Raw genomic sequence first — 23110 nt, 5'->3', positions numbered from 1 at the left:
GAGCAGTCAGCATGCAGCCCACCCAGCTGCTCATCTTCCCTTTCAAGCTAGTTGATAAAGAGATACCTGGGGAAACATGGGGAAGGTAAACTGTGGTAACCCAGATGTCATGCTGACCCTCTCCTGGGGCAATGGGTTCTTTCCACCACAGGTTCATGGGTTAAGGTAACAAAGATGAGCACTGAGGCCACACGCAGCTGTAGTGTATGCCTCCATTTTTACATTCTAATGGGATCTTTTATTTATCTATTTTGTTTGGCTTTTAGTGCCAGTAAGCTTTTTTGATGGAGCTGGTGGTTTATCCCAGCCAATTAGTGGTGAAGGGAAGTGTTTTAAAGTGCACCCTCTTGATTAGCTCATGCTGCCCCTTCCCCCCCCAAAAAAACACACATTGGGCTTCCCTTGATCCTCTTTAGATAGTTCTGCTGGAGTCCAGGTTGATAGTCAATCACAAGAACAGCATGTTGGTAGTCTTATAGGCGGCTGCATTTACGAAAAAAAAACATCTTACCCTAAAAAATTGCTACAAAAGGTTTCTCAACTGTTTATTGTAGTATCAAGTGTGCTTGATAACAAATTAAAAGTCTTCCACAGTCTGACCACGAGAAAGGTCTAATTTTCAAGATGGCGTCGAGTAGCCTCCAAATCCTAAAAATGCCCATTATTCCTTCATAATTCATCCAAGATGGGTAATTTTGATGTATAACCCCATGTTTAGGGGATCTAGGAATTCAATTAGAATATTAAAATAATAGTAAAGTGATTACATAGGATGAGTGAAGATGCTGGTTAACTCTTGCATAAGGGTTTTGAACAGTAGTATAGGGACGAGCTGGAATGGAAAGTCGAGTGCAGCAGGGCCCCAGGAGAGGGGGAGGTATGCAGTTAGGAAGTTCAGGAGAGCAGTCAGCATGAAAATATTGATAGAAGATAGAAAGAGAGGCAACGCAGTGGCAGAATTTAAGAGTTAAAAGACTGTCAGTAAGAGGAGGGGAGTTGATGAGACGAAGAGCCTTGGACACTACTCTGTCCAGAGAGCTGTGTGAGTGAAGCCCCACAACACGTGAAATGCATACTCCATACAAGGGAGGACAAGGCCCCTGTATATGGACAGCATCTGTGCGTGGGAGAAGAACTGGAGGAGACGATGCAGAACGCCCAACCTCAAGGAAGTTGATTTAGTATGAGAAGAGATGTGAAGTTTCCAGTTGAAATTTTGAGTTAAGGATAGACCGAGGATGTTTAGTGTTGAAGATGACAGCTGAGAGTTATCAAAGAATAGCGGATAGGTGTTTGGAAGAATATGTCAAGTTGATAGGTGGAGAAATTGAGTTTTTGAGGTGCCGAAGGACACGAGGTTCCTCCCGGCCCAATCAGAAATGATAGCAAGGTCTGCAGTCAAGCGTTCTGCAGCCTCCAGTCTGGATTCTTGCACTTCCTGTTGTGAGGGTTTTCTGTTGAAAGAAGTTGAATAATGCAGAGTGGAGTCATCAGCATACGAGTGGATAGGACAGTTTGTTGTGGAAAGAAGATCATTGATGAATAACAGGAAGAGAGTGGGAGAACAGAGCCCTATGGGACACCAGTGTTGATAGGTTTGGGGGAAGAACAGTGACCATCAACCACTGTAGAGATAGAACGGACGGAAAGAAAACTGGAGATAAAGGTACAGAGAGAGGGATAGAATGACTCATGCACACCACACCACACATACACTCAGTCACATCACACTTCACATCTAGCCACACTATACCTCGCACCACACCCAACCACACCACATGACACATCACATTCAGCCACACCACACCACACATCACATCAACTGACACCACATCTCACACCACACCAGGCATTACAACCAGCAATACCACACTACACACCATATCTCACACCACACCCAGCCCCACCATCAAATATCACACCAAGCCACACTACACCACACATCACACCATACCTCACACAAAACCCAATCATATACTACACACCACACCCAGCCACACCACACACATACAATGCCCAGCCGCACCATATAATAATACATCACACACAGCCACACCACATCACACACCACACCCAGTCACCCCACATGATGCATTACACCTCACTCCACACCCAGCCACACAACAAACATCATACCCAACCACATCATACATACCACACTCACTCACACCACACTACACATCATACCCATCACACTACACTTCACACCATACTAAGCCACAGCACACACACTTTCAAATACATACCTCACACTACACCCAACTACACCACACCTCACATCACACCTTTCCATACCACCTCACACATCACACCCAGCCACATCTCATCACACATCACACCACACCACACATCACACCCAACCACACCACACCTCACACTGTACCCAGCCACACCACATATCACACCCAACCACACCACACCTCACACTGTACCCAGCCACACCACACCACACATCAGATCCAGTCACACCACACCTTACATCACACCGAGCCACACCACACACCATCCAGTCACAGTATACAACATAACACTCATCCACGCCATGCCACACTGCATTACATTAGCTACACTCGGTCAGTTCACACTTCACTGCGATTCAAGCCACGACCACAGATTCAGCCTGACCTTTTTTTCTAATTAGAAATGATAGGACATCCAGATCTCATAAAGGACAGGTAGTCCTTAAAAGGACAGACCTGGCAACCTATGCTGAGCAGCATAGCACAGATTAAGTGCTGAGATGAGAATGAAGACAGTTCAAGACACGCATGAGCATTTTATTTACAGATTAACACTTAGATGGTGGTAGTACTTGAAGAGCAGCTCCCCAAAAAATTAATTGTCTAAATATAGTCACTGCTGACCTTAGGACAGTAGCATAAATATAGTTAGTCGCCGCACTGAGCGGATGTGTTGTGTCTTGCTCGCGAAAGTGCTGCGTCGACATGGCTGGCCGAGCCAGGGGCTTGAGGGATTTCTGTTACGTTTGTGTGGATCCCATAGCCGATAAGTGGATTGAATGCAGTCTGTGCCCTAAATGGTGTCATTGGAAGTGTGCTCATCTGTCTGGAATTAAGCAGGAGAATATACCTAAAATAAATTGGATTTGCAACCCATGCTTTCATAAATGCCTTCTATCTTCCATCAATATCTTCATGCTGACTGCTCTTCTGAACTTGCTAACCGTAGGCCTCCCCCTTCCTGTGGCCCCACTGCACATGACTTTCTTCTCTTGCTCATCCTTATTCTATCCAAATCCCTTATGCAAGAGTTAACCAGCATCTCCATTCTTTCATCCCCTTCACTGGTAAACTCAGGAACAGCCTTCCTTCGTCTGTATTTCCTCCTGCCTATGACTTGACCTCTTTCAAGAAGAGTGTGTCAAGACACCTCTCCATCCGAAATTGACCTCTCTTTTGGCTACTCTTTACTTTTATCTTTTATGGGAGCAGCGAGCAGCAAGCTTTTTTTGTACTCTTTTTGTTGCTCTTGAGCCGTGTCCTTTCATGTAGAAAAAAAAAAGCAAAACAAATAAAATAACGTAAAGAAAATGCCCACAATACACGAAACCACAAAAAGAGAAAGCTGAGGAAGAAGCAAAACTTTTTTTACCAGACATCTCTATAACAGACATGGGATGTCAACTATGCAGAATTAGAAGAGTTCTGGCCCCCCAAAATTGCCAATGATCGCTAGCTACTTTAACTAAAACTGAGTCAACTCCTGTTGAAGGGATGAGGACTCGCACTTAAAAATCTCTCACGTGATAAATCATGATGCATTGTGCCTATAGTCTACAAGACATTGATCACAAGTGTTTATGCTAACACTTTTTATGGGAAGTGGTGAGAAACACTCTACCATTCAGTTATTACAAGCTAAATACCCGCACCTAAGCTTACACCATTCTCGCATTTTTTGCGATCTCCTGCCGCATGTATAGCTTGAACCATTTTTCTAATAGATTCCACGAAGACTAATGCTTAATCTGGAAAGTGTTAAACAGAATCTAGTCAGTAGAACTCGTGGTAAAGAGATACTTAAAAGGTCAAACCCAAGACAGTACCGAAAGGAGCCGCTGAGGGGCCAAACTCACTCTCACCAAGACTTCCCAACACAAAGGGCTGTAGCTGTCTAGGACACTGGGGAGAAAGAAACAGTGGAACACCTAATTGTAGAATGTAGCAACTACGAGAGGCAGAGAGGGGAGTTAGTACCAGAAGAAGTGATGGTGAGTAGCCAATGAAAAATGATACAGGTCAAAAGAAGAAGTTTTGTTTTGGTTTGGAATGCCAAGTGGTATAAATCTTCCTCCAAGGTATAAATACATAATGAACAAGTAAAGCCTGTGTTCATGATTTATTAATTGCTTAAGTGCAGGGGTGCCCAACCTGGGGTGCATGTACCCCCCAGTGGTACATTTTCAATTTTCAGGGGGTACATTGGGTCCGAGAGAATAACCACTACTGTGCAATACATGGTGTTGTAATCTGCATTCAAATTGCACAATGTTGTTGTTTTTTCTTTTTTTTTTTTTCAATTTCCTCATTTTAGTAAGCAAAGCTGTTATTTGAATTATATAATCAGTCTACAGTTAGATTTCATTACAAAATATCAAAATATTACAATTTCATCGTTTTTTATCCTAAATTTCTAGGGGTACACGGGAACCTATAAAAATGCCCAAGGGGTACAGGGGAACAAAAAGGTTGGGAACCCCTGCTTTAGTGTATCAACTGCCTAAAATGATAGTACAGAAGTTTTTTGAAAACCATAAAACAACGAAAAACAGGTCTTTAATTCTACAGCGGTGCAACCGAAGATTCATAATTTCGTTTACCATAATACCGCTAGTGAGTCAAAGATTATTGAAGAAAAATGTTCATAATATTCATAACTTTGTTTTGAATTACACTGGGATAAGCAAAACATTATTTTTATAGTAGACCCACTTTTCTGTACCAAATTATGTTTTCCAGATAATCTGGGATTTTTTCGAGGGCCAGAACTCCTCGAATTAGTTATGTATCGCTATAAATATTGACTAAAAACACATGGTGAACAATGGTGAAGGTGGGTGCATATGCTAAAGATGCATGTGGCTGTGATGCTCAGCTCCAAGCAAACAATTACAGTAAACCCTTGATATAACAGACCCGCTTATAACGGACAAGGTTAGAAAGTAAAAAATCCACGGGGACCGACCAAGAATAGAGTTTGAACCACCCTCTTCTGGTAACTACAAAAGCATCTGCTAGCCACCCTTTATCTGCTGCCCATCCTTAGGGTACCATAGTCTTTTTTCAGCCCACCTGATGAAATGTTTTTCTCCTTGTGGTTCACATTCAAATGAAGAACATATTTGAACCACAAGAAAGTCTTATGCATCAATCCAGGACATAAATGTAATGGAAAATAGCTAAGTGTTTGTGAGTGTCGGTACTGACGCAGCTTATGGGGGTCGAGGGGTGCGAAGCTCCTCGTTAGGTAGGTTGGGTTAGGTTAGGTTTGGTTAGTAAATTTATTCGGCACATGGTGTGGGGTGTGAAAATAGGCAGCATGGGATGGGACATGGCAGCAGCGTGCGTGGCCCAATAGGCAGCGTGGGATGGGACATGGCAGCAGCATGCAAAGTCCAATAGGCAGCACGGGACGGGACATGGCAGCAGCGTGCGTGGTCCAATAGGCACAACTAACATCACTATAGCCGATCTAGGATTCAGTACGTTTCCTAACTTATAGGCGGTAATGTTATAATTTTTAGGGGAGGCGGTGGCTGGAAGGATAGCAAGACGGCCCCGCGTCCAGGAGGACGCGAGTTCAATCCCCGACCGGTGCCACCAAGCTGGGATTTTTCAGCCGCCGCCGAGTGGCTTAAAACTACCCACATGCTGTCCAGAAGACCACCTATCAACCCAGACTCTAGATTCTAGGATTAAAGATGAGCTCCGGGAGGGCAGCATGAGCCAATGCAAGATGGCGCCACTATAAACACTCGCCTGCGCCAGAACGGGCTGGGCCGACCATCAGGACCCACCGGAAAGAAGCCTTGGACCGACCATCAGGATCCACCGGGAACAAGCCTACCGGCGCAATAGGCCGCGACATAAAAAAAAAAATTGTATTTCGTAAAGAATCCTTATAACCAAAAAACTAACTGACATTATGAGTATTCTTTTTCTTGAACAGAAAATTGAATAAACAAAAGAACTATAATATGAAAATACAGATATATTTTATGCAATTGTGGCCACCGTTGCCAGATTATCGTACTTAGAGCATAGTATTTACCGATTTCTGACGCATAACTATTGCCAAGAAACATCAGCATCTTACTCTTTTAACGATAACTATAAATGAGTTTCGTTATTGGAGCCCAGAAGACAGTTTTGGGGTAGGAAGTCGGGAATTATACGCGGCTGAGCATGACAATCTGGCAACGTTGATACTCCCTCAGGCCACGGTCTGTGGTTCGAGGCAGCAGCGCACGCCATTTTGTGGGTATCAGATAGCTTAACCCTTTCATTGCTAAGCGCTCGCAACGAAACTATCCCCTCAGGCGCCCTCGGGCACCCCAGCGGGGGAAGGGGATCTCTTTTAACCGCTATATCTCAAAAACTATTCATCACAGTTACAAAACAAAAACACCATTGAAAAGAGGAGGCCAGGATCTATAAGATTTGGATGTAAGCCTCTCCTGCGAATGTACAGGCACGTTCAGGGGGTGTTTTTTGATGTGAGTGCGACTGGCACTCACAGCGAGCTTTTAACACCACCAGCAAGTGACGCTAGTGCTCGCTCTTTTAACCGCTGTATCTCAAAAACTATTCATCACAGCTAAAAACAAAAACACCATTGGAAAGAGGAAGCCAAGATCTATACGATTCAGTAATGTAAGTCTCTCCTGCAAAAGTACAGGCACGTTCAGGGGGTGTTGCCTGTGAAGACGTACATTTAAACATGCGCAAAGGTCAGCCTTAAGGCAACTACTGAGTAGATCTCTTGATGATGGGGTGTTGGCAGAGCAGTATTGCCAACTGCAAAATTTACAACTATTTGGTCAAAATATCAGTCATGTGATAGGTGAAGCTATGCAAAAATGTCGCTATATTGGACAACAACATCCACCAGTTGCTCGTCCGTAGATTTTCCGTGCTGGGCTGACATGATTTTCCACCAAATTTAGTGGAGAACCCACTCAATTGGCAATGCTGTGTTGTGAGAATTAGTGTTGGAACACTCTCATACGCAGGAGATTTGAGTGCGGCTGGAGCTCGCAGCGAGTGTTTAGCACCACCAGCAAATACGCCTAACGCTCGCTGCGAGTGTTTAACCATGAAAGGGTTAAATAGCATATTTTTTCTGCGCGAAGCAGGTGATGTCACTTGTTGTGACTTCGCGAGCTTTCATATTTATCTATTTGTGTATATTTCATGGAGGCAAAACTTACATTACTAGTTTCATTTTTACTAGTGACATGAATTTGTGACTGTTTATCACAATAGAATTTCACTCAAATAAGTGAATCGGACACCACAGAAATATTGCCAGTGTGTGTATGAATGAATACAGAGATAAGCACATACTTTGATTTAACTCTAGGATGTCTTGTGGATCATTAATAAATAATAACAAAATATCCAGATAGGCTACTCTTTAGCCCACTTCCGCCTATGACTGCATAAAATCAGTCCCTCCCCCAGTTTGTACCCCACATTTGGTGATGTTAGGTGCACCTATTCGCGGGCCGGTGTTTCGAGAAATACCTCCTCTCAAAAATAAGTATCTCTACTGTCCACCACGTGTGCACTGAGGGAATACACAGGAGGAAAACATTAATTTGCCTGGTTTTGTTCTAGTTTGTCCGTTTGTGGGTGGTGAGTGAAATGTAGAAACAGTAAGCAAGTTGAACATATCTCTCTGCGAGTTATTTTGCGGCTGCAGCTGTGGGATGCGGCGAGTATACAACAGGCATTGAAAAGTCAATCATTTAATGATTTGTGACAGAAACAGTTATCAGATTGTTTCATAACTCCCCAAAAACTACCAAAAAAAAAGTTTTGTCTGCCAGTGCGAGATTGGTGGACTTGTAAAATTTTACCCATTCCCGTAACAATACAGCTCCGCATCAGGGCCCATCTGCCGGCCTGGCAGGCTCAGTTCCTTGCAGTCCATTGCCATGTGTTCTATACAGACAACACACAAAAATATGTCTATATATATATATATATATATATATATATATATATATATATATATATATATATATATATATATATATATATATATATATATATATATATATATATATATATATATATATATATATATATATATATATATATATATATATATATATATATATATATATATATATATATATATATATATATATATATATATATATATATATATATATATATATATATATATATATATATATATATATATATATATATATATATATATATATATATATATATATATATATATATATATATAGAGGTATATATCAATATATATATATATATATATATATATATATATATATATATATATCCTCATGTTTCAGCCTCACTGAAGAAATGAGGGACACCATGAGAGTGGCAGTATTGGTACCGATCGAGCAGTCTGGTACCGTACCGTATCGCATAGCTGGTACCGTTAATGCAATTACTACTACTATACTGCTCACCCTATTGTTGAGTACGTGGCAGCGTGGGTACTCTATTGTTGTTCATGTGGTGGAAAACAGCTCAGCTGTATAAATCAATTGCGTGAGACATCTGGTGGCCACTCCACAAAATATCACGTATAAGTGAAAGAACATGTAAATTAAACATTTATTTTGATTTTGGATCCCGCGTTATTTAAAAAACATGTAAACCAAACTCGCGTAAATCGAGTTACCTGTGTACAGGTAGCTCGCGATTTACGTGAGTTTGGTTTACACGTTTTTTTTAAATAACGCAGTGTCCAAAATCCAAATAAATTTTTAATTTACACGTTTTTTCCATTTATACGCGATATTTTATGGAGTGGCCACCAGATGTCTCACGCAACTGGACTCACACAGCGCCACGGCCACACAGCTGAGCTCAGTTCTTCCCGCGCACCACTTGAACAACAATACAGTACCCACGCTGCCACGCTACTCAACAATAAGGGTGTGCAGGAACCGGTACCAGTACTGGTACTAACGGTACCAGCTATACGGTATGGTACTGGTACCAGACTGCTCGGTACAGGTACCAATACTAGCCACTCGCTCATGGTGTCCCTCATTTCTTCCTCACACGAGTGAGGCTGCGACTGAGTGCCTGAGTGGATATCTCGGTGATATGGATATTCTCTCTCTCTCTCTCCACTGAATGAATATTTATTTTTCGATAGAAACCTACCTCTTGTTTGATTTACATTGTTTTTGATTTACGTGACCTCTTCAAGGACACAATACTCGCGTAAATTGAGTTACCTGTATATATATATATATATATATATATATATATATATATATATATATATATATATATATATATATATATATATATATATATATATATATATATATGTTTATTATGTTCGTTAGGATTGTTTTACGTTTTTTTTCTTCTGCCGCTCACAACGGACTTTCAGCATTAACGGACTACGTTCCCCCCCAATTAGTCCGTCATATCGAGGGTTTACTGTACCTCAGGACATGGGCCGATGTGAAATCTAGGATTGCCACAGTTTACCTTCCCCAGGTTTCCCCAAGTACCCATTTATTGACTAGCCATAAAGGGAGGATAAGCAGTTGGGTGAGCTGCACGCTGACTGCTCAGGCCAGGATTTGAACCTGGGCCCCAGGAGTCGTAGCCAGGCACGCTGACCACTGCTCCATGGGGGCAAGATAAAATCTTTGAGACAGAGATGTAAGGAGAAATAAAGAAGAGCCTAAGATGTAAAGGTGTTGTCCTATATTCTCAGAAGCATAAGGCACAGAGTGTCATCTATGTAAAGGGCAGGGAGTAGGATGGTCAGTTCCTTTTTCTGTTGCCCTTATCCTCCCTTGTTTAGGTTAAAGTGATACATATTTAGGCTGGGTAGGTCTAGGGGACAGTCGGTAACCCAGAAAAACCTGGCAGATATGAGAGGGAAGGAGGGTGACAATCATCATAATCAGTCATGGAGCAAACTTAGCTACTTTGCTTCATGCATAAAATAACCAATATCAGTCTACTTATCTATTTGTCTCCTAATCCTCATGATGATAAGGGACATCTGAAAACTTTTCACAGCAAATCAGTACAAGGTAGCAAGAAGGAACAGACCTGAATTGGAAGTGAATGGGCCATGTGATGGACTCCTCCGGCATGAAGGTGAAGTAGAAGGAGGTGTAGAGGAAGACGCTGGCCCAGAAGATGACCACCATGGTGGCCCCAAACACCACCATGGAGTACATAGTGGACTGCCATGACTGTAAGAACAAAGAAAGAGTCAATGAAATATCACTGTATGACTCATTACTGAGGCTCGCACAAATCTTTCCTTATAAACAACATTTCTACGAATTCTATCCTTCTCTCTGTATTTTTATCAAAACTTTTCCTTCCAAATGATCTATCTCTGCATCCCTGTTTGTGGATACTTAACTCCTATGTTTTGGCTACGTAGATTGAAATTATGAGAGGCTGAGTTATTTTTTCCTTGTTTTTTGTTTCATTCATATATAATTTTTACCAAATGATTTTGGTTACAAAATAAACTTAAATACTTGTGATGGGCAGCATGTAACCCTGAGGCTTCTGCTGTCTGTTCAGTTCTGCTTTTGACCAATTCATGGGAGCATAAAATAAACATCAGTTGATTCGAAGGTCAACACACGTAGACACATTCTCAGGACCCCACCTCTCTGATTGCCCTGTGGATTATGACTGCCCAGTCAGACTCTGATCTAGCAGGCAGAGGTTTGAGCCCCACTCAGGCTGAAGTTTTTCCACTGACAAGGAGTGGTTACTGTTCCCCCTTCAGCAAGGGGGATGGGGTGTGTGGTGTGTGAAGGTCATAGCAGTACCCAGAGATTGACTATAATGAGCCTAGCTCTAATCGAGAGGGTACTTGCTGGCGTTGACAAGTCCAGCTCATAATTAGGCCTTAATGAATTACACACACACACACACACACACCGCACAGAAGACTAATTTGGAAAATTAAAAATAGGGGTGGAGTAGGTGATTGACTGATTAAGTGGCTGGAGGACTTCCTAACTAACAGGGAAATGAGGACGATAATCAGGGACAGGGTTTCCAACTGGTGCCCTGTGATGAGTGGGGTCCCACAAGGTTCGGTGCTGGCGCCAATAATGTTTGCTGTTTATATAAATGATATGGTGGACGGAGTGACAAGCTATGTGAGTTTGTTTGCAGATGATGCAAAGCTATTGAGACGAGTGAATGATGTGAAGGACTGTGAGGCATTGCAGAGGGACCTGGATAAAATATGGGAGTGGAGTGGTACATGGCAGATGGAGATCAACCTTGGGAAATGTAAAAAAATAGTTTGATAGGAGCGGTAAAAGATGTGAATATGATTATAAGATGGGAAGTGAGATAATATGCAGAGGAACGGAAGAAAAAGATTTGGGAGTGACTATCTCACGGAACATGTCACCAGACAAACACATCAACAGGATAACGGGACAGAGTATGAATTTGCTGCACGGCATTTGTGTATTTGGATGAGGAGATGATGAAGAAAATAATAGTTACAATGATAAGGCCAAGGTTGGAGTATGTAACAGTGGTCTGGTCTCCTCACAAAAAGAAGAACATAAGAAAGCTGGAAAGAGTGCAGAGTGGTAACTAAGATGCTACCCGAACTTAGGGATCGGACGTATGAGGAGAGACTCAATAGCATGGGGCTCACAACCCTGGAGAGAAGAAGAGAGAGAGGAGACCTGATAGCAGTCTACAGGGTGGCGAGTGGGGTGGAGAATCTGGACAGAGAGGATCTGTGTATATGGAACGAGAGAGAAACGAGAGGACATAGAAAGAAGTCGAGGGTGACCACGTGCAGGCGAGATGTGAAAAAGTTTAGCTTCCCAAATAGAAGCATTGAGCTATGGAATAGACTGGAGGAGGAGGTGGTTTGTGCAAGAAACATTCATGATTTTAAGGAAAAGTTGGATAAGAACGGATATGGAGATGGGACAGTGTGAGCGTAGCTCTTTTCCCGTATGTCACAACTAGGTAAATACACACACACACACACACACACACACACACACACACAAGGATGACGATTATAGCAACGTATGTACCACCAAGAACGAACTTTTGGAGTAAAGAAGAATATGAGACCATGATTGAAGATACCATCCAGAGTTTAAGTAGACTACTCAAAGCGAACAAAAGAGTCCTATTAGTTGGTGATTTTAACTGTAAGGAAGTAAAGTGGGAGATGTTTGAAAGAGGAGGTAGTGAAACAGCATGGGGGGAAAGATTTTTAAGATTGACGATGGAAAACTTGATGATGCAATGGGTGGAGGAAAACACAAGATATAGAGGTGAAGATGAACCGGCGTGACTGGACTTGGTGTTAACAAAGGGAATGCTCTTGATAAATGATATGGATGCCCCCTGGATAAGAGTGATCACGTGACAATAGAGATGGAAACAGAGGAGGAAGGAAGTGCAGGGAATGAATCATATAAAAGAAACAGGTTAATAAACTAAAGGAAGGCAGATGTGGAAAATCTCAGGAAATATTATGGAAAGCTGGACTGGGATGAGTTAAAGGGAACAAATGAAGTGCAAGAAAAGTACAATATTTTCAAGGAGGCGTATAAATCAGGCGTTATGGAATTTGTACCAGAATACAGACCTAAAGAAAAAGGAAAAAAGGACTGCTTTAATGCAAAATGTGCACAAAAGAAATAAGAGACAAAGCATGGAAAAGACTGAAAAGAAATAAAAACCAAAGGAATAAAGAAGATTTTAAGGTAGCGAGATATGAATACATGAAAATAAGGAGGGGAGAAGAGAAGGGATATGAAAAGGATATTGTGGAAAAGTGCAAGGAACAACCGAAACTGTTTTATAGATTCATAACTGGAAAGATCGAACCAAGGGAAACAATAGAAAGGTAGAGTGACGGGAATGTGATAATTGAAGATCCAAAAGTCATGACTGAGCTACTAAACAAAAAGTTCCAGCAAGTTTTTACAAAAGAGTCAAAATTCAACGAACCACAAGAAAACAAGATAAATGTTCATGTGGAAGAAGTCACAGTAAATAAAGAGGAGATATATAAAATGATGGGGGAGCTGGAAGAGAGGAAAGCAGTAGGACTGGATGGAGTCTCAGGTTATATATTGAAAGAATGCAGAAATGAGCTGGTTGGACCAGTATATATATGATATCATTAAATGCTCATTAACAACTGGTGTAGTGCCAAAGGAGTGGCGGAGGGCCAAAGTGGTCCCCATATACAAAAGTGGAAGGAAGGAAGAACCCCTGAACTACCTACAGACCTGTATCATTGACCAGTGTAGTATGTAAAATATGTGAGAAAGTGATAAAGAAACAATGGACGAGATTTTTAGAAGAGCATAATATAATCACATGTAAACAATATGAATTCAGAAAAGGGCGCTCATGTGTAACAAACTTACTGAGCTTTTACTCAAGAGTGACAGACAAAATACTGGAAAGGGACGGATGGGTTAATTGTGTTTACTTGGACCTGAAGAAGGCGTTTGACAAAGTTCCACATACAAGACTGCTATGGAAAATGGAAAATAAAGGAGGATTGAAAGGGAAAATGAAGAACTGGATGGAAAGCTACTTAAGGGGGAAATTCGACCGCTTGGCACTGATATCGGTTTTGGGGTCCTCCTACCTTTATTTTCTCACCTAGGTGAATAATATTTTTACACAATGTGTATTAATATGCAGTGCTTCTATACCAGTAATATGGTAAAGAAAGCTGCCGTAGTTTTTGTGCAGTGCGTTATGTTTGGAATTGACGAAAGACATTCAAAATTACGTAATAACTTCAAAACTATGAATAGTATGGCAATTTCCTTTTGATCACAGATAATATACACAATAAAGTACCTATGGTACTATTTTCGTACACCTGGCTGAAGTTACAACAAATTTATAACACAGCAAAATGTTACCTTTTTATTTCGCCAAAAATTAGAGTTGTATAAATTTGTCATAAATTTATTTGAGGAAATTAATGCGTGATAATAGTACGTTTACTAAACACGAGGGTGTTGATCATTTTGATACTTGAATTTCTAAAATTGGTCAATTACTGACAGAGTTATTAAACATTATGTGTGCCAAAAACAAGTTTTGAGAAAAACGCATTTTTGTGTGAACATCTTCAATACCCCATAACAATCACTCCAACATGCACCAAATCCAAATATTTACTTATATAACTCTTCGGCCATTCCTGGAAGGTTGGTAGTGGTTGTTTAGGTAGTTCAGGCCATGTTTACATCACGTTTATGTCACCTGTATAGCCCCTACGGAAGGTGAGTTCTCCCTTGCCTGGTAGACCTCTAAAGAAACCAAGGCTCCTGGTCCTGTGTTATAATCATATTAGGTTATATAACATATTTTTAATATATTATATATATCTAAAATGAAAATAACATATTTTCAGTGGAGCCCACCCCACCTCATTGTTGCCAGGACAGTTTGTTTAGAAATTACCAGGCTAGTAATCAGGGCCAGGTGTTGTCTTGCTTTTCTTCTTTGACTTCTTTACTTCTTTCCGTGGCGTATATGCTGTGAACTCTTTGACACCCTCCTGGTAGGATGGTTGATGCGTATCGTCACATTTCTTCCACCTTTTCTATATATTCTGGCGGGCTGCTTCACTTTTCGACTTACGTTTTGCACTCATACGTAGCATTGTCACTTACTATAGTCGGTATGACAAAACAAACGCACAAAAGTCATCACCATGGAAGATAGAGAATGACGTGAAGAGAGTCCACTCCCGTCTTATTTCACGCACTGAGCCCAAGGCCATGCGGAACGCCAACTGCTCCCACTCCTCACCAGACAGACCCAAAGTATCGTACACCGCTATCAATCAGAAAAATTCCGAAAAAAGCAGAAAAAACGAAAGAAATACAAGGAAAAAAAAGCTTAGTGGATAAGAGGGCGTGTCCGCACCGAAGGCATTTAAATGTCCAGCCATTTAAATCCGCTTTACACGGCGTTATGCGCCTGGCAACCAGTCACCCCGGTTGGATGAAGAGTGACAACGCCATACACGAAGTTTGAAAATTTCGACAATTTTCACCCAAATTGCCGAATTTCCCCCTTAAGGGGAAGAGAGATGAGAACAGTGGTAAAGGACATAAAATCGGAATGGAGAATTGTAGAGAGTGCTTCAGGGATTGGTATTGGCCCCAGTACTTTTCCTAGTACATGTAACTCTCGATTTGCGCAAGTTTGATTTACGCGTTTTTTAAATAAAGCGGGGTCCAAAATCCAAATAAATGTTTAATTTACACATTTTTTCACTTATATGCAATATTTTATGGAGTGGCCACCAGATGTCTCACGCAACTGGACTCACACGGCCCCGCGGCCACACAGCTGAGCTCAGTTCTTCCCGCGCGCCACTTGAACAACAATACAGTACCCACGCTGCCACGCTGCTCAACAACAACAACACTCTCGCTGCTGTGCTACCACGAGGGGAAGGGCAGCCAGAGGAGGAACCACGAGAGGGAGAGGAGTCAGAGTGATACAGTAGGCAATAAAGGTACAAACCTACCTCGTTTGATTTACATTGTTTTTGATTTACGTGACCTCTTCAAGGACACAATACTCGCATAAATCGAGAGTTACCTGTATATGTAAATGATATGCCAGAGGGAGTTAACAGTTGTATGAGCCTGTTTGCAGATGATGCAAAACTGCTAAGACATATAAGAAACAGTAGACTGTGAAATTCTGCAAGAAAACCTGAACTTGATTTGGAAATGGAGTATGGAATGGGAGATGGAGTTCAATGTAAAGAAATGTCATGTAATGGAAATGGGTAGGAGTGAAGGGAGACCAAAATGGACATATAAAATGGGAGATAGAGAAATACTAAAGAAAGTTCACAAAGAAAAAGATCTGGGAGTGACAATACAAGATAATAAACAGCCCGAGAGTCATGTTAATCGGATATTCGGTGATACGTATAATATGGTGTGATATATAGGATTAGCATTCCACTACATGGAAAGGGATATGATGAAAAATTTAATTACCACTATGATTAGACCAAAATTGGAATATGCAGAGAAACACATAAAGAAACTAGAAAAAATACAAAGGATGGCAACAAAAATAGTTCCAGAGCAGGAGGGATTGACATATGAAGAAAGATTAAAGGAAATGGACCTACTAACACTACAGTACCCTCTCGAGTTTAGCGCTATCCGAGTTTCACGATCCTCAAGTTTTGCGCTTAGTCCTAAATTCTTACCATCACAACTTTCGCGCATTACCGCCACGAGTTTCGCGCTCCTTTGACATGTACGGGTCACGTCTACCTACCGTCGGCGTCATGCGTGCTGCCTTAAAAGTCGGCGTCCAACCATTGGGGCTATGGGCAACCGCGGTTGCCCATATGCCCAACCGGGAGCGAGTTGTTGGTTGTCCGTATAAATGGAAAACGGTTGTGAGTACGAGCGTGGGTACGTGGGTACCGAACGGCTGCATGTAAACAAACAGACGACGGCAGTGGCTGAGGAGTGAGGAGCAGTGGAAGATGGCCCACCAAGAGACTTGTAAAATGGACTGGCAGAGTTGCTTTGCTTACTACTCGATTAACAAAAAAAGAGAACACCCTGTGCTGGGGAACCACAGTCCAAATAACTTTTTTCTCGAGTCTATGAAAATTGTAGATCTCCCAGTGATGTTTTCCTCTTCTTCTTCTTCTTTTGACCTGTAATGCATGGCAGCGACGGTGAAAAGTAACTGAAAAATAGCAAAATGGCATAGAAAACTAAAATCAGGGAAAGAAAAGAACAGAAAAATACCTAAGTTCAGGGTGAAGTGTACAAGTGCGCACCGTGAAGTAAATAAGGGCCACTTTCACAGTCACTGTTTGTTGTGATCGTTACCAATGGCGGCGATCGACGCTATAGTTTTCCACGTGAAATTGGTAGTGGTGGCTAGAGAGAAAGTGACAGGTGTTGAGAGTGTGTGGTGAGGTGTGGGGCGAGGCTAACCCCGCAGCCGCCATGAGGTGCCGTTGTAAAGGCAATACCTCCGACACCATCACATCACATCACTACCCATCGGCCAGTTTCACGTGGAAATACTAGAGCGGCGATCGCCGCCCTTGGTAACGATCAATACAAACAAAATGACTGTGGAGGAGGCCTTAAGTGCATGTTGTGAAGTATAAAAGTGTGGAGAAGGAGGACCTAAGAAGCATTACAAAGCATTACAGGTCAAAAGAAGAAGAAGGTCCACTATACACTGGCCGGTGTTGCAAGAAATATTTTCCCGCTGAAATTTGTCATTCTGCTGTCCACCACGCTGGTGTGCTGTGGGAATACACAGCATTAAAAGTGTTAATTTGCCTGGATTTGTTCTTTTTTGACCACTTGTGGTCTTTGTGAGCGCTGAGGGAAATATGGAAGCAGTAAGCAAGTTGAACCTCTCTGCGAGCTATTTTGCGATTGCGGCGGCAGTTTACGTTCAACAGGCATTGAAAAGTCAATCACGATGTTAGTGATTTGATGATATATAACAGAAAGAGTTAGCAGATTATACCATAACACACAGAAAACTTCCAAAAGCTATAGGTTTGTCCAACTGTCCCACGGGTGACCGCGAGCAACCACCCTTACATAAGCGGACGACATCACGTGGATCACAAGCGTGTATTCAGAACTGCCAGCCAATTGTAGGCAGCCGCCTTCAACTGCGGCTTCAGAACGACCTGTTCTCACTTCCCATTTTCTGCATATTACCAAGGTACGTATTTTGGGGTAGAAAGCGAGTAAAGTCGAAAAAAATTGTGGTAACAAGGGAGTTAAGTTGAAAAAAAGTTTTTATTCCACGGGCCGGAACCAATAAGCGCTTTTTCATGTATTTCAATACCTCGAGTTTCGCGATCCTCGAGTTTAGCGCTACACCTTCGGAATGAAGCAAGCGCGAAATTCAAGAGGGTACTGTAGAACAAAGAAGAGAAAGGGGAGACCTAATACAAATTTATAAAATATTGAGCAAAATGGAAGAAGTAGATAATGAGGAGTTACTACTAAAAGAAGGAATAAACACTAGGAACACAAGAGGACACAGTAATAAATTGAGGAAAGGAAGATGCTTGAGAGACATAAGGAAACATAGCTTTCTGCAAAGAAATATAGAGGTTCAGAACAGACTACAGTACCCTCTCGAGTTTCGCGCTATCCGAGTTTCGCGATCCTCGAGTTTAGCGCTTAGTCCTAAATTCTTACCATCACGAGCTTCGCGCATTATCGCCATGAGTTTCGCGGTGCTTTGACATGTACGGGTCACATCTACCTACCGTTGGCGTCATGCGTGCTGCCTTAAAAGGCGGTGTCCAACCATTGGGGCTATGGGCAACCGCGGTTGCCCGTATGCCCAACCGGGAGCGAGTTGTTGGTTGTCCTTATGAATGGAAAATGGTTGTGAGTATGAGCATGGGTACGTGGGTACCAAACGGCTGCATGTAAACAAACAGACGACGGCAGTGGCTGAGGAGTGAGGAGCAGTGGAAGATGGCCCACCAAGAGACTCGTAAAATGGACTGGCAGAGCTGCTTTGCTTACTACTTGATTAACAAGATAAGAGAACACCCCGTGCTGGGGAACCACAGTCCAAAAATCTTTCTATCAAGTTTATGAAAATTGTAGATCTCCCAGTGTTGTTTTCCTTTTCTTCTTCTTCTTCTTCTTCTTTTGACCTGTAATGCATGGCAGCGACGGTGAAAAGTAATAGTGAAAATAGCAAAGGGGCATAGAAAAGCAAACTCAGGGAAAGAAAAGGACAGAAATACACCTAAGTTCAGGGTGAAGTATATAAGTGCACATTATTTTTTTTTTTATTTTTTTTTTACAATAAAGGGGACAGCTCATGGGCACAAGAAAAGGAAACAATAATAAAAAAAGCCCGCTACTCGCTGCTCCTACAAAAAAGAATCAAAAGAGATGGCCGAAAGAGAGGTCAATTTCGGGAGGACTGCTTTCACAGTCACTTTGTTTGTTTTGATCGTTATCACTGGCGGCGATCGCTGCTTAGTATGTCACGTGAAACTGGCCGATGGGGTAGTGGCGGCTGCAGACGAAGTGAGAGATGTTGAGAGTGTTTGGTAAGTGCGGGGCTAGGCTAACCCCACAGCCGCCACTACCCCATCGGCCAGTTTCACGTAGTAATACTATAGCGCCGACTGCCGCCATTGGTAACAACCAAAACTAACAAAATGACTGTGAAAGCGGCCCTAAGTGCATGTTGTGAAGTATGAAAGTGTAGAGAAGGAGGACCTAAGAAGCGATACAAAGCGTTACAGGTCAAAAGAAGAAGAAGAAGGTCCACTACACTGGCCGGTGTAATTAGTCATTCTGCTGTCCACCATGCATGCACGCTGTGGGAATACACAGCATTAAAAGTATTAATTTGCCTGGTTTTGTTCTAGTCTGTCCGCTTGCGATCTTTGTGAGCGGTGAGGGAAATATGGAAACAGTAAACAAGTTGAACCTCTCTGCGAGCTATTTTGCGGTGGCGGCAGCAGTTTACATTCAATAGGCATTGAAAAGTCAATTATGATATTAGTGATTTCATGATTTTCAATAGAAAGAGTTAGCAGATTATTTTATAACACACCGAAAACTACCAGAAAAATATAGGATTGTCCAACTGTCCCACGGGTGACCGTGAGCGACCGCCCTTACTTTAGCAGACGACACCACATGGATCACAAGCGTGTATTCAGAACTGCCAGCCAATTGTAAGGCAGCCGCCTTCAACTAGGGCTTAAAAACGAACTGTTCTTACTTCCCATTTTCTGCCTATTAACAAGGTACGTATTTTGAGATAACAAGGGAGTAAAGTCGGAAAAAGTCATTATTTTCCATGGGTCGGAACCAATAAGCGCTTTTAAATGGATTTCAATACCTCGAGTTTCGCGATCCTCGAGTTTAGCGCCATACCTTCGGAATGAAGCAGGCGCGAAACTCGAGAGGGTACTGTAAGTGAGGATGTATTATCGGCGAAGAGTGTGCAAAGCTTTAAGGAAAAGTTGGACAGATACTGAGACGGGACCACACGAGCATAAGCCCAGGCCCTGTATAACTACAACTAGGTAAATACACACACACACACACACACAAAGTTAATAGGAAAAGTGAGGACGGAGGAAGACTGTGAAGAGCTGCAAAAGACCTGGATAGTGTATAGATGGGAGCCAGTTATGGGAGATGGAATTTAACCCTTTCATTGCTAAACGCTCGCAGTGAGCGTTAGGCGCATTTGCTGATAGTGCTAAACGCTCGCTGCGAGCTCCAGCCGCACTTAAGTCTCCCATGTATGAGTGTTCCAACACTATTTCTCACAGCACAGGATTGCCAATTGAGTGGGTTCTCCACTAAATTTGGTGGAAAATCATATCAGCCCAGTGCTGAAAATCTATGGACGAGTAACTGGTGGAAGTTCTTGTCCAATATAGTGGTATTTTTTGCATAGTTTCACCTATCACCTGACTGATTCTTTGACCAAATAGTTGTAAATATTGCAGTCGGCAATACAACCTTGCCAGAACCTCAAGGAGAGATATCCGCAGTTGCCTCAAAATGGCTGATCACCGCACATGCACTGACGTAAGTGTTCACGTTCAACACTCCCTGAACGTGCATGTTCGCAGGAGTGGCATACATAACCAACTCTTATAGATCTGAGCCTCCTCTTTCCAATGATGTTTTTGGTTTTTAACTGTGATGAATAGTTTATGAGATACAAAGTTTAAAAGAGACCCCCCATTGGGCTGCCCGACTGCGCCTGAGGGGATAGCCGCGTCCCGCACCATGCGCAATGAAAGGGTTAATGCAAACAAATGCCATGTTATGGAAAAGGGAAAAAGTAAAAAAAAGACGAATACAGGATGGGAGAAGAAAACTTAAAAGGTGGTACATGAAGAAAAAGATTTGGGTGTAACGATGCAAGGCACACTATCCCCAGAGAAGCACATAAACAAGCTGTTTGGAGAAACCTACAGGATGATGCAAAATATAAGGGTATCATTCCATTTTATGAACAAAGAAATGATGAAGAAAATAATAACAACATTGATAAAACTAAAACTTGAATATGTTGCAGTTGTATGGTCACCTCACAAAAAGAGAGATATCAGAAAGTTGGAAAGGATACAGAGAAGTGCAACTAAAATGGTCCCAGAACTCTCAAATATGATGTACGAAGACAGATTGAAGGAGATGGACTTGACGACACTGGAACAAAGAAGAAAGAACACAGGGGCTGAGAGGACATGGAAAGAAACTTAATAAAGGAACCTGTTTGAGTGACTTGAAAAAGTATAGTTTTCCACATAGAAGCGTTAACACATGGAACAGCTTACAGAAGAGGTGGTGGAGGCGAGCAGTGTCCAACAAATGAAAGAAAGGCTGGATGAATGTAGATATGGAGATGGGACTATTAGAGCTTAGCTCGTGCCTGGTAGACTACAAATAGGTGAATGAACTTAGAGGTGAGGTTCGTGATTTAAATGAGAGGACATCAAAAGAAGAGAAGGACTTTTTTTGGAGACTAATGGATATGAAAGTGAGGAAGTGGTTCACAGTGACGAGAGGAAGGAGAGAAAGAATCTAACAGAAAAGGATGAAGGGTGAAAAGTGTCATATACGAATATTAATGGAATAGTTTCATCGTGGATAGAGTTTAATGACTATTTGAGACAAAGAACCTGATATTGTAGGGCTGACGGAAACTAAGTTGTGTGACCCAATTGAGTTGGTGGGGATTGGAGAAGGTGCAAACAACATATGGAGGAGAGACAGAAAGATAAAACAGGGAGGAGGTGTCATGTTGATGGTTAAAAAAGGCATTAGGGTGGAGGAGGTGATTGACGGTGAAGGCTTGGCAGAGGTATTGAAAGTGAAAATTGTGGGTGTTGAAGGAAGCAGTATGTAGTAGGGTGTGTGCCACCAAGAACAAGTGCATGGAAGGTCCGAGAATATGAACAAATGATACAAGACACGGTGAGTTGCCTGGATGGAATGTTGAGAGAGTGTGAGAGAATAATTATAATGGGTAATTTCAACTGCAAGGAGGTAGAATGGGAGGATTGGCAGACGCAGGGAGCAGAAGAGTCGTGGGGAGGAAGACTCCTGCAACTGGCAATGGAACATGTGCTGACTCAGTGGATTAAGGAACAAACCAGATTCGGGAAAGAAGGCGAGGCATCAAGACTAGACCTGGTATTTAACAAGGAGCCGGAAATAATAGAAAATCTTAAAGTAGATTGTCCAATAGCAAAGAGTGACCATGCGGTTGTGGAATTTGAAGTAACAGAAAAGAGAACGATTGACCGAAAAGAGAAGTACAAAATTGGGAGAAGCAACTACTGTAAGGCAGACTTTGTTAGCATGAGAACTTTTTTTGAAAATGCAAATTGGAGTGGGCTGCACAAAGCCAAGAGTACACAGGATAAGTGGGAGGAGTTTTTAAAGCTATACAAGGAAGCCAAAAATAGATATGTCCCCTAGGTAACCAAAAGGGATGTTGGTGAAAAGGAGTGGTTTAACAAAAGATGCGAGGCAGCTAGAAAGATAAAGGAGGAAGCTTGGAAGGGATGGAGGAGACGAAGAAGTATCAACTCGTGGAATGATTTCAAACAAGCAAGGAATGAATATACAGAGATTAGAAGAGAAGAAAAACGGAAATATGAAAAAGATATAATCGACAAGTGCAAAGACCAACCCAAACTATTCTATAGACATGTGAACTGCAAATTAAAGAACAGAGTAACAATCGATAAGCTGAAAATGGATGAGACTATATATGAGGGCCCAGCAGAGATGGCAGAGGTGATGAATAACAGCTTCCATAGAGTTTTC

The 23110-nt window shown here is 42.0% G+C and overlaps 1 protein-coding gene across 7 annotated transcripts in view; it reads right to left on the bottom strand.

Moving 5' to 3' along the window:
- The window catches only part of LOC127006075 (seipin-like), a 148372-nt gene that overhangs the window by 77352 nt on the left and 47910 nt on the right, over nt 1–23110 (bottom strand). For 6 of the 7 annotated variants that reach the window (XM_050875560.1, XM_050875561.1, XM_050875558.1 and 3 more), the window contains one exon: nt 10314–10459. The exons of the other annotated variant lie outside the window; for it this stretch is intronic. In XM_050875560.1, coding sequence (XP_050731517.1) covers nt 10314–10444 — 131 coding nt within the window. In that variant the 5' untranslated portion in view covers nt 10445–10459. The remainder of the gene's footprint in view (nt 1–10313; nt 10460–23110) is intronic. 7 annotated transcript variants of the gene reach the window in all.

This window comes from Eriocheir sinensis, chromosome 32 (assembly GCF_024679095.1).
Source record: "Eriocheir sinensis breed Jianghai 21 chromosome 32, ASM2467909v1, whole genome shotgun sequence".
Lineage (NCBI taxonomy): Eukaryota > Metazoa > Arthropoda > Malacostraca > Decapoda > Varunidae > Eriocheir > Eriocheir sinensis.
The sequence above is the reverse complement of the archived record's forward strand: the minus strand, read 5'-3'. Positions and strand labels throughout refer to the sequence as shown.